General features: G+C 41.7%; 1 protein-coding gene across 2 annotated transcripts in view; it reads right to left on the minus strand.

Annotated features, from left to right (window-relative positions):
* CLINT1 (clathrin interactor 1) overlaps positions 1–10248 on the minus strand; it is a 49197-nt gene extending 38949 nt beyond the window's left edge. The window contains exon 1 of one of the 2 annotated variants that reach the window (XM_069868867.1): positions 10041–10248. In XM_069868867.1, the coding sequence (XP_069724968.1) occupies positions 10041–10081 (41 nt within the window). In that variant the 5' untranslated portion in view covers positions 10082–10248. The remainder of the gene's footprint in view (positions 1–10040) is intronic. The other variant, XM_069868866.1, reaches the window with a different exon arrangement.
* Positions 10249–10874: the final 626 nt, after the last annotated feature.

The following is a 10874-nucleotide window of genomic DNA, read 5'->3' on the forward strand; positions in this document are numbered from 1 at the left end:
CCACTGTGACATAAGTTGACTCATTCAGACAATAAACACCCCTGAGCAGAGGGGTTTCCTTACTTCTTTGCATGATCATATGGAGGAATAGTGAAAATTAAATAATCATCAAAACATGGAATAATTAAAAGAGACAGCACTCATTAAGGTATTAGCTTAATTTGCAGACGTAAGTTACCAAGAATGTAATCTATTTTTCAGAAGATGCAGCCACTCGATGCAACTCCAATAAAATTATCTGTGGTTACCAAAAGACGTTTTCTTCTCTTTACATTTAAAATTGATTTGGAGAAACCTTCAACTGAGTAGTCTCATAGAACACAAAACACACACCTCCCAAGAATCACATAGGGATGTTATTTGTTTACGAAATATAAAGTTGTGTCCTGACAGCAAACACTGAACAGTCTGTGAGTACCTTAGGATGCTTCTAAACAGCTTGACAAGAGGGGAAGAGCAACGAACAAAAAAAACATTTATTGTTTCGAGTCAGAATGGAACACAGAAAACACACATACTCCCTAACTCCCAATAGGTCTCATTATTATTACAACAGATTGAAAAAAACCCAGGTCAGTCTCATTAAACCAGTTGAATATACACTAATATTTCTAATTGTATCTCAAATGAACCAGTTAATATCTATTAAGCATGCAGTCAACATTTTACTGGTTAGGATAGGGTACACTATTGGGATGAAGGGATGGAAGAGTACAGTGGCTTTGATGTAGTTTCCTTGAAACACACAAATACCAGAAGGATACTGGCAGTGTTGCATTAGTTTCATTTTTAGTGCCAAACCAAACACATCCAAAAAGAATTAATCTATTTAAAATAACAGTCTACACAGAACACCATTCTCACCAGTCTGAAATAACTGAAAGATATACCAACAGTACTTCCAATACAATTAGCTGCACTTTTAAATTGAATTGAAAACATTTCATACAAAGACCTGCTAGATCCAAGATAGCTTCCAGCTTGAATCATTCAAAGTAGCGCCACAGAGGACACACAATTTTCTATTTCAAGCTATATCCTGTCTCCCAGGTTTGGGACCCAAGAGTAGAACCAGTCCATAGACCCCAACAGAACAGCAACACAGAGAAAGGTTAGCTCAGGAGCCTGAAGTAGTGATATGCAAAATCAAAGAGCAGGCTTAAGGAACTTAAATCTGCAGTCTTTTAGAGCAGTTCTGCAGCTAACATACCACTAACAGTGCAATTTCAAATAACAAAATTATGTAAAATTGTATCATCATCAAAAAAAGGTCCCAGCCTCTTCCTGTCCTTTCCTCTATCAACACAAGTCCTGTGGCGCCGTGAGTAGCAGCTTATGCAGCATGCTGCAAAATCAGTTATGAACCCTAAAAGCTTGGGTTTTTTAGCCGTGACAGCACAAGAAAATACAGAACTACACAGCATCAGCATAAGGAAGACAAAGACAGTGAATGGCCAGGTATAAAAGTGGGACATTCTTATAGTAGAAAAATAATCTTATAGCTTCCCAACCTGCTTGTGAAACCACACACACCCTGCTAAGGGTGTACTTGAAGCACTAAACCTGTACCTTGCCCTCCTTTGCCCTCAGCCACTTATTCTTATCCAAATACCATTCCTTCCTTTATGCCAGTACAAATATTTGTGTGACCATGGAGTTAACTATACCAGGGAACTGATCCAGTGGAGAATTAAATTGGCAAAAACAACTGGTTAGTCAGAGAGAGATATTCTCTCATCAAGCAGAAAGTCTGCCAGTGCCAGCAAAAGGGAGAGAGAACTGTGCAGTGTGGTAGACGAAAGGCTGTGAAACCTCTTCTACCATCAGCCTACGCTTACACCGACTGTGAAAACTACAAACACAGATTTCATGGCTTAGGCTACATTTTCATAGTTGTGATAGCGCTGATGGCATTTGAGACTTCAGGGCAACTACTACGGGAGACTCGGCCACATGCTCCTGTGTCCTCTGCTTAAACTAGCTTTAACTGCCTCTCTCCTCTTCCCTTTCCTCCCCCCTCCCATCTCAACACTGCTTCCTCAGATATGCAACACAAACACTTGTGAAGCTGAATGCCAAATAAACGAGTCTAGGGAACTAATCTAACTTAAAAACAAATAATTTAAAGTCCTTTTGGGAGGGAGACAAAGGAAGAGAGTTTCCAATTGGATCTGTTCCTCTAACTGGTTCACTGCACAGCAAACCAAACCACCATACTTACACAGTACATAACAGAGGAATAAGTAATGAATGCTTCTTCTAACACTTATTGAAAAAAAATACAGAACTACAGCTTACAAATCTTTCTGGAAAGAAGTGAACCTCCAGCTTGTAACAATTTCATGAGACATTATCTTAACAGACACTTGTACCTTAAAAAAGTAAAGTGCACCCCAGCCAGAACCAGATCTTATTTTTCAGAGAGGCAGAGTAGAGGGACTCTTCTGTCCCGAAAGAGTTACGCTCTTTCTAAAAAGACTACGGAACATCCTGAAAAGGAAGTTTTAGATATACTACAGCTGTTTACTCCAAATTGGACAGGTAAATAAATCTCAAAACTGAAAGACAACATCAGCTGGCAATATTTGAGCTATGTCAATGAGGTCCAGCATGTTGGAGATGAGTTTCCCAGCTTCAAATGGGACTTCTTGTATTATGACTTGTGGACAAGCTGTAACTGAAACTTTGGAATATACTAATGACAGAAATGCCAAAAGTTCCAAAATGCAGCATCCAGCTCTTAAGATAAACATATTTTTGAGTTCTAAACATTCCACCCTACAAGACAATGCTTCACTCATTCTCTAACATCACGTCTTTCTGTTTTGACAAAAGCTTATCATTAACATAAAGAAATGCATCTAAAACTTCAAATGAAGTGAGGCAGGCACGAGATATAAGAATCAGATGAGAAGTTCAAGATTGCATTTTATGGCCACTGCAATGCTTAGAACTGCACCTTGAAATAGGGAAGCCTGAGGAAAGAAAGCAGTAGCGTGTTCCACATTTGCAGAGTACTTTTAAAGTAATTACACCCTGCACATGAAGTAATTATGCAAATCAGCTAATGTTTTATAATGCACTAGCTGGCAACACAACCAAGAGAAATTAGCACAGAACTGAGTTAAGCACCTTGAGCCCTTTTGACCACAGTTGCACGCAGTGCTGTAGGTAAGGCTCTTATCTTTGACCAGCTTCATCTACCCTCCACGCAGAAGACTGGTCTTATTTCTGGCAATGCAATGTTTTAAAAACACTTCAGGGATGTAAAAGTTGTCCCATAGACACAAATCACTTAGATTCCCTAAAAATACTCAAGGCCAACACCTTAGCTAGGCCTATGCAAGGTACTACAAACTGCTGTTAGTTGTCACAGGCTGCAAAGTAGCAATAACACATTTGGAAGAGCACTAACATCACCACTTGGAGTGTGTTCATGAAACTTGCGTGTTCAGTCACAACTACCTTATGTTATCTCTGAATATATATTTCAGCTTGTAGTATTTGCCTAATTTTGATTACTCCACTAGTTGAATATTCAAACAGTAGAATGACATATCTATGTACATGAGACAACAGAGCATAATACTTTCAAAGATGCTCATCATCATTATTAAATTACATGGCCCAAAGACTACCACCATTTGTATTCCTTATTAAACACAGCAACTTTTTAAAAGTTTCTAAAGGAGGACAAAAGCCCCAAGAAATAAGTGCTGCGGCAAGTGCTTGGCAGACACAGCCCCGCATAGCTGCACAGCCAAGTGATATGTTTAAATAGTGTTCCTTTCTCTCTCTCTCTCTCACTCCCTGGTAACCAGGCAGAAGACAAGTCCTTATGGGGCTAGAGATAATAATCATCACCTTGCTTGTAATAATGATACAAAATGCTGTTCTTAAAGCAGTTATCAGCAGGACATCTCTTAAGCAGCAATATGAGGATAACTCATGCAGTGAAGGTTAACTGTCCCTTACATAAAACAATGGAAATGTTCACTGCTCTGAAGATCTTGCTTATGCAAACCAAAATAAATCTATAATATAAAGAAAACTAAATGATCCTGGAATTGGAGCAAGGGAGTTTACAGGAAGGTCAGACAGCAATGGACTAGTGTTAAACAGTTATTTACCCTTTTGCTGGATACATCACATGATGGATCATTTACTGTAATACCTGCTATTATTAAACCAGCAAATAGCACTTTGTTACAGAAAAGCTCAATAGTCTGGGTGGGCAAATCCATGAACCATAAGAAAATGACCCATAAATAAGAACAATTACAGGTACATTAAGAAAAGAAAGTAGTCAGACAAGAGGATTTAAACCCCGCATCTGAGTATACATAGGATCCTGCTTATATACTGGTCAAACGTGAGCATACTGCAGGCAATATGCAAATGAAATCTAACTGTAAGCTGTGTAATTTTAAGTTACTGGTATGCGTTTACCATGTTAATAAGTACAATAGCATGAGCTACCAGACAAAGTAAAACTAGAAGTCAGGAAATCCAGTTTTAACTGTTATCAACTCAATGTGACTCGGTTTACTTGACACAATTATCTTTCTAGTTTTCCTTATCTGTGAAGTGAGTGTAACTCAGAAACCTCTACTCCTCAGCTGAAGTGTAAGGTCTAATTTATATGCCATGCCTTAGGCTACAACAGTTAGGAACTGCAGTGACAATCGAAGCACTAATTCACTCTACCAATAATTTACCCTTCTCTTTACAGCTTGTATAATTAGAAGTACTAAAGAAAACATGCTGTTTATTAACTAGGAGAATTTCTTCCCTACCTAGTTCTATTGAGCTGATGACAGCTTCCTTCCTTTTCCACTAACTCTAACAATCCTTCCTCTTTGCACAGATGTAGCATCAGAACAAATAACAGAGGACACTAGTGCCTAACTCTACAAATAATTTCCTCAAGTGTTATAAAGGCTTCCAGCATTTACTATGCATACAAGCATTACAATAAGTTCTAAACAAGATAATCTGCTCTTCATTTAAAAACTTAAAATACTACATAACTGGGCAACTCATCAGCTTGTAAAACCAATGAAAATGTAGCTCTGTAATCACAGCTTCAATTCCAAGTCTACAACATGAGGGAGTGAAAACACATCCCTGCCAGGTCACTAGAAAGGTGTGGCTAAGAGCATTACTAGCAGAGCATTAGCACTCAGCTAGGTGGACAAGCAACTGAACTGGAGGGGCGATAGAAGAAACAGGATTGCAGCTGTCAAATTTCTATTACTGGCTAGAAATTCACAGTCTCTCTCCCCTTTGTTTAAAAGTATTCATCCAAGCAGCTCAAAAAGCCAGTGACAGCTACCTCATCCACCTTAAGTAACTCAAATGAACACTGGATTATATCGTCCTTGCTATGCACAGATTTGTCACCTTCACCAAATTTTAAATTAGACTGTTTCTTACCCTTTGATGTGTGGAAGGTGCTTAAAATGAGCTTGCTCACATTCTGGCCATGCATGTAAATGACCACAAAAGCTAGAAATGGTTAAGAAATTCTCAACAAAGTGGTGGCAAAGTCTCATCACACTGTGACACAGGCAGCAATGTAATCTCAATGGGTCCAAAGGTCTTCCATCCGGCTTACTGCATGTCCTACATATCTGTGACAGAAACTAGCTAGCAAAAACATTATGTTACAATTACACATTAAGAGAAGAATTACTGCTATGAGGACACCAAATAGCCTTGCCAACTATATGTGCACAAAGGCTGTCTTCTGCTTTAAGCAGAAGAGCGCTGTGCTATGTTAACAACAAGAAGCACTGTTTCAGGAAAGTAAGAATCAGATGTTCTGCTTCAAGAAAAGAGAATTCAACTACAGAGATGATGGCTTTGCTTTCAAACTTGGCCACAAGGCCAAGCTAGTATCTTCCTGCTTCTGCCAAGCTACAAGTTGTTTTAATGGGCTTTCTTAAAATTCCTTGTTTTCTTTTGAAAAAGCCATGGGGTTTTCTTCGTGGAACTCCCCTAGAAATTTCACAGGGAACACAAAGCACGACATAGACTTGCCTAATAAGATCAGAAAAAGGAAGTTACCAAGTCACATAATACTCTAGATTTCTATAGTCAGGACTCTAGAACCATATCTCAGGGACTACAATACCTTTTGCTAGTTCTGGTATCACACAGTAGGGACACACTTGGTTGCGGTTTTTGATGATTTGATTATCAAAGTACAAAAGCACCTGTACCAGTGAAAAAAAAAGACAGACATTTTTCATATAAGTTGCTTTTACACAGTACTGGTCAGCCTGCAGATCCGTAGTCTCATGCAGCTCACAAGCAGTTCAAATGTAACACTTAGCCTCAGGTTGCATCACAACAATAGGGTTTTTTTTGAGCAGATATGGGGTAATCTGCATGCCTGCTATAGGAGCCACAGAACAGCTGGAACTACTGTCACCAGGTCATACAGAGACAAACCTGCAACACCCACCATGCAGCAGAGCAGTGGGATGGCTGGTGACCAGCATACTTCCCACCTGACAAATGTTCTTAGAGCTCACACCACCAGCTACCTAAAGCACACGATGTGTGCCTCTGCACTCTGGCACGTTAAGATGCAGCGCATTAGGTCAGAAAAATTGGCCATCTCTTGGACATAATGCTTAGGCCACATGTTTCTGCCACAGACCTAACCTAACTCTACAACAGAACAGAATCTAACAAAAAGTCTACTCACATTATCTCAGGAGTGACTCAGAACTGCCACCTGACTCACTCATTTTGCATCATGCACCACCCTGGACCGAGGACTGGAGCCATCATAAACCTCTGTCATTTAAACTCAGCTTACTGTTAGAGAGTAAACAAGTTGAGCACAGAGGCCTGCATTTATTTTCCAGTTCTTTTGTATACTTTCCAACTCAGTTTTGACCAACTGGGGAAAAAGAACTCATACAAGCGAATTTCTAAAAAAAAAAAAAAAAGAAGGGAACAGCTGTCTTCTGAAGCTAGTTTATTCACATAATAAAATAATGTGAAATAAAATTTATTCAAGAATAAATGAGCAAAGATAGACCCATACTCTCTAAATTACAAGCTAACCAGAAACTAGACAGAAACTCAATAAAATTCTACACATTTGAAGAACTCTTGTGCATATTGCAGCACCTGGGAAGAAACTGGAAGGTGGAGGAAGTTTGACATTTATTTAGAAACTGTAAGAATAAAGCTTAGGACAAGCAAATGTTACTAGGCACAGAAAGGCTTTATTAGTTATTTGGTTTAAGCCTTAAACGTACTCACAACGCCCAGTCAGAAACAAGGCATTACTGTTAGATTTTAACTAATGGAGACACTTAAAATTTCAGGGGTGGAGTTATATTAACAACTAAGAGCCATGAGGTTAGCAAAAGGGAGAACAAACCATGTAACAGAGTAGCTTGTCACAATTTGGAACAGTCTAAATCCAATAGTCTATCACACAGCCTTCCTAAATTTTATATATAATAGGGCAATTCAGTATCAAAAATAACCTATTGTCTTATGCACAAAAATACGCAGATCCATACTTCTGACTTACTAGAAAGTGCTACAATACAAATAACAAGCGTGAACAGAACTACAAAGCAGAATTGACCTAATGAACTTCATTGCTCGATTTCTACTACACTGAACACCACAAATACCAAACACTTCAAAAATACCAAATACAAACCTGAATCTTTCCCCTTATTTGCTCTTGCAAACTTACTTTTAGGTTCTAAAGCTTCTAAGAATTTTAATAGGCTACCATTTTTTACCTAGGGATTTTTGCTGTTAAAAGTAGCCCGCAGACACTGAAAAAAAAAAGAGCATAACTATGTATCATTGTTTAATGAACTTTTCACGTACTGAAAATTCTGAACATTGTTTAATACAAGTCCTTCACCTTGAATCATCTCTGACCTAACCAAGCTCTCAACAACCTGAAGCCCAAATAAGGATAAAAAAAACCCAGATGACTAAGTTGCAATTCTAAGATAAGTATCAGCTGAATATGGAATCAAGATGCAGAGGAAACAACCTCTACAGAGCTGTCAAAGTTTGAACAAGGGAAATTTCAAGCTATATGTACATTTTCAAAATCCCCATATAATCATATTCCTCTTTTAAGGAAAGAGTTTCTACTTAAAGTTCAACATGCTACTGCCACAGCATCAACAGTTATTTATGACGCAGATAACATCACTTAGCCTCTTCTGCAGAAAATTTTGTAAGTTGTGGTAACACAGAAGACATCATGACAAATCTGCACCACGCACAATGGGACTGTTGATTTCACGTCTTTAAATACTATTTACTTTACAGGGTCCACTTCTGTCTTTCCTACTCCCCCCCCCCCGTTTTTTTTAAGTACACAATCTGCTTTATTTGGATAATGTTATTCCCAGAAACTGAAGTTTATTCAAAAAACATTTTTTATTATTTGAAACATCAACTTCTTGCACCTGTAATGCCTTTCCCAAAATAGTTTTTGATGTACTGTTTGGCTTGAAACTTACAAAACACCCTTAAAAGTAAACATTTTAAAAACAGTGACAGTATTATAAATCCTGTAGTGATCATTACTCCCTCACAAATTCCTACACAAGCAAAATTTAGAAAAACTTCATTTGCCTTAAAGTGTCATTTTAGCTCCTGGAACTCAAGATCTATTGGGGTTCTCCTACTACATACTTCATTCGTCACAGTATTTAAAACTACTTTCACAAGGGTTGACTTCGTATGCAAGAAGCTGTAAAATGTAAACAACCTCCTCAGGAGAAGTCTTACTCACAGTGGTTTTTAAGTGTCAGCCAATTTTTGGCCTAGAAAAGTCTCAGTCTGGCATACAACATCATGAGCAAAATACTTGATTATCGTTAATAAGCTCACGTTTCTATTCAGTTTGCTGTCTATAAGCCTGTATATAAAGTAGGCCTGCTTAAGAACTGATTAGAGAAACAAAGGTAAAAAATGTTCAAAATAGAACCTCATTATTGAAAGACTAGCCCTTTGACTCTTAAGGCCAGACATGACTGTGAGTTCATGCAACCTCATTTGGCATTTACTAATCTACAGACCTTTGGCCAGTTATTCCTCTAAACAGCCCACAACTCATGAAAAAGTGCTCCAAGTTTGCTCCTAAAGATTTATTTTTCAAGGAGGCAAAATAAAATCTCTATTGAATTCTCCACCGTATCAAATCTTTCTCGTGCCAAAAATAAAGGAGTGGCTGAGAAAGGTAATAACGTCATGTTCTCAAGCGGCAACACAGTGATCAAGATAACCAAGACCACAGGCCAAGTTTGAAGAGAGAGGAGGTTCCAGTCAAGGAAATAAACTTGCAAATAGCTTAGCTATTTAAATGTGTAAGGATGGGATAGAACATTTAATTCCTCTACCCTGCTTCAGCTCTGAAAGACCCAGCAAGTCGATGGCCACCGCAGTGTCAACGTGTCCTTATGGAGGAGGAGAACACTTAGAGAGCATGTGGTGGCTCTTGAACGTGTACTGCTGTACAGGTGGTTCTTCACTCCCCGCCTTCTTTCTCAGTGACCTGTCTGTTTTCTCCCTAAGGGGCCTAAGGGCCATGGTAAGAGCCAATCCAGCAGAGACACATTTTAAGGGCTCATGTACCCAAATGGACACCCCTCCCTCGGGACCCCGGTAGGGCAGGGAGTACCCAAAGAAGCAGCGCAGCTCGCTAAGAGCTAGAAGGCCCCAACGAGCCCAAGAGGGGCGAGAAAGCGACCAGCCATAACGCAAAAGCCACAGGCTACCCGGAACGCGGCCCCTGAAGGGCGGAGGGGCCGAAGCCGGGCCGGGAGGACGGGCAGGGTCCGCACCGGGCAGCGCTCGGGGCGCGGAGAGAGAGAAGGGGACGGGGAGAGGGGCCAGCTGGCCACGTAGCGGTGCGAGGTGGCCACCACAGCGGGAGGAGGGACAGCGGCGATGCCGGGGGGAGCACCGGCTCGGCTGGGGGGGGGGGCGACCGAGCACCCCCTCAACCGCCCCGCCCGCCCGCTCCCCGCCGTACTTACGCCTTGTCCACCAGCTCCCGCACTTTCCACATGTTGAGCATGGCGCCGACCGCCTGGAGACCTCCCGGCCTCGCTGCCCTCCGCCGCCGGCCCCAGGAGGCCTCGCTCGCCGCGCTCCGGGCAGCCGCCGCCGCGCCAGGCCCGCTCCGGCTCGCCTCTGCCCAGCCGGGGACGCCGCGCCGTTACCGGAAGTGGAGGGGCTCGCAGCCGCGCAGCCTGATGGTAAATGTAGTCTTCCCGCCGGCGGGGGCAGAGCCTGCTGGGAACCGAGCGCTTGCGGGTCGCGGGGCCTGCTGGGAATGTTAGTTCCGGTGAAGGGCGCTGCCTCGGCGCGCAATGCCTGCTGGGAGTTGTAGGCCTGCGACTCTCCCTGAGGGGACGGAGGGCGGCGGATGGGGCCTCGCCTCCCCTCGCTGTGAGCGCTCCGTAAACGCTGTCACACCGCGAGGCTTTGTGCCTTCCTTGGCCTGGGGGGCAGGAGCAGCCTGGCTGTCACCCACCCTCACATCTGCAGTGACCGTGACCCACAGGCAGGCGAGGGAGAAAGGTCTGTGAAAAGAGCTGGTTGAAGCACAAAACGCAGGTGTAAGAGTCGCGGCTGAGTAGAATATGGTATCAAATACCCTACTTCTATTGCAAGGAGCTCATTTAACAGCGGTATTCTGTCTTTATGGATGCCTGCTTGCTGATCACAGAATCATTGAGGTAGAAAAGACCTCTAAGACGATGCAGTCCAACTGTCAGCCCAACCCCACCGTGCCCACTAAACCACATCCTGAAGTGCCACGTCCACACGCTCTTTGAACACATCCAGATGTAGTGAATCCACCACTG

This window comes from Phaenicophaeus curvirostris, chromosome 15 (genome assembly GCF_032191515.1).
Source record: "Phaenicophaeus curvirostris isolate KB17595 chromosome 15, BPBGC_Pcur_1.0, whole genome shotgun sequence".
NCBI lineage: Eukaryota > Metazoa > Chordata > Aves > Cuculiformes > Cuculidae > Phaenicophaeus > Phaenicophaeus curvirostris.